The 614-nt window shown below is 72.0% G+C and overlaps 1 protein-coding gene across 1 annotated transcript in view; it reads right to left on the bottom strand.

Annotated features, from left to right (window-relative positions):
• LOC101618692 (collagen alpha-1(I) chain-like) overlaps positions 1 to 614 on the bottom strand; it is a gene marked incomplete at its 3' end in the record, with an annotated part of 60244 nt that overhangs the window by 21866 nt on the left and 37764 nt on the right. Inside the window, exon 5 of the mRNA XM_012729467.1 lies at positions 97 to 351. Coding sequence (XP_012584921.1) covers positions 97 to 351 — 255 coding nt within the window. The remainder of the gene's footprint in view (positions 1 to 96; positions 352 to 614) is intronic.

Genomic DNA, 614 nt, shown 5'->3' with positions numbered 1-614 from the left:
GGCAGGCAGACACCCCTGCTCGTCCCCAGCGGCAGGCCACTGGCCCCTACCCGCCGTGAGGGCGCAGCCAGGCCCGGCGCCGCCCCGGCCGCTCACCTTGCAGGTGGTCGCTGACCTGGCAGGTGATCATCCACTTGCCGGGGTTCTGCACGGCCATCTCTGCCGTCAGGAAGGTGGCCGGGAACAGGCTGACCACGTCGGTCCGGTGGCCCCTGCTCACCAAGGTGTTGCCGTAGAAGTAGATGGAGTGGATGTCGATCTCGTTCCCCATCCCGAACAGGTGCCAGGACGCCGACTCGCCGACGCACATCTCGGGCTCGGGGAAGTTTCCGAACAGGTAGCCGTTGAGGGCTGGAAGCAGAGACACCGTGGGGCCGGGCGGGGGGGGGCCACAGGGGGCCGGGGCGGGTGACCCCTGGGGCGGCAGAGCCTGGGCCCCCCACGAGACAGCCAAGGCTCCCCGGAGGAAAGTGCGGGGAGCAGCGGGGACGCGCGGTCAGGAGAGGGAGCGGACACCCCGCCCTCGCCAGGGACCTGCTGGCCGTCCAGGCCCGTCCCGGCCACAGCCCCGTGGAAGCCGGCTTCAGTGAGTGGCGGCAGGGGCGGGGCCCTCG

The sequence above is a fragment of the Condylura cristata genome, unplaced genomic scaffold, assembly GCF_000260355.1.
Source record: "Condylura cristata isolate star-nosed mole 26May11 unplaced genomic scaffold, ConCri1.0 scaffold00025, whole genome shotgun sequence".
Lineage (NCBI taxonomy): Eukaryota > Metazoa > Chordata > Mammalia > Eulipotyphla > Talpidae > Condylura > Condylura cristata.
The sequence above is the reverse complement of the archived record's forward strand: the minus strand, read 5'-3'. Positions and strand labels throughout refer to the sequence as shown.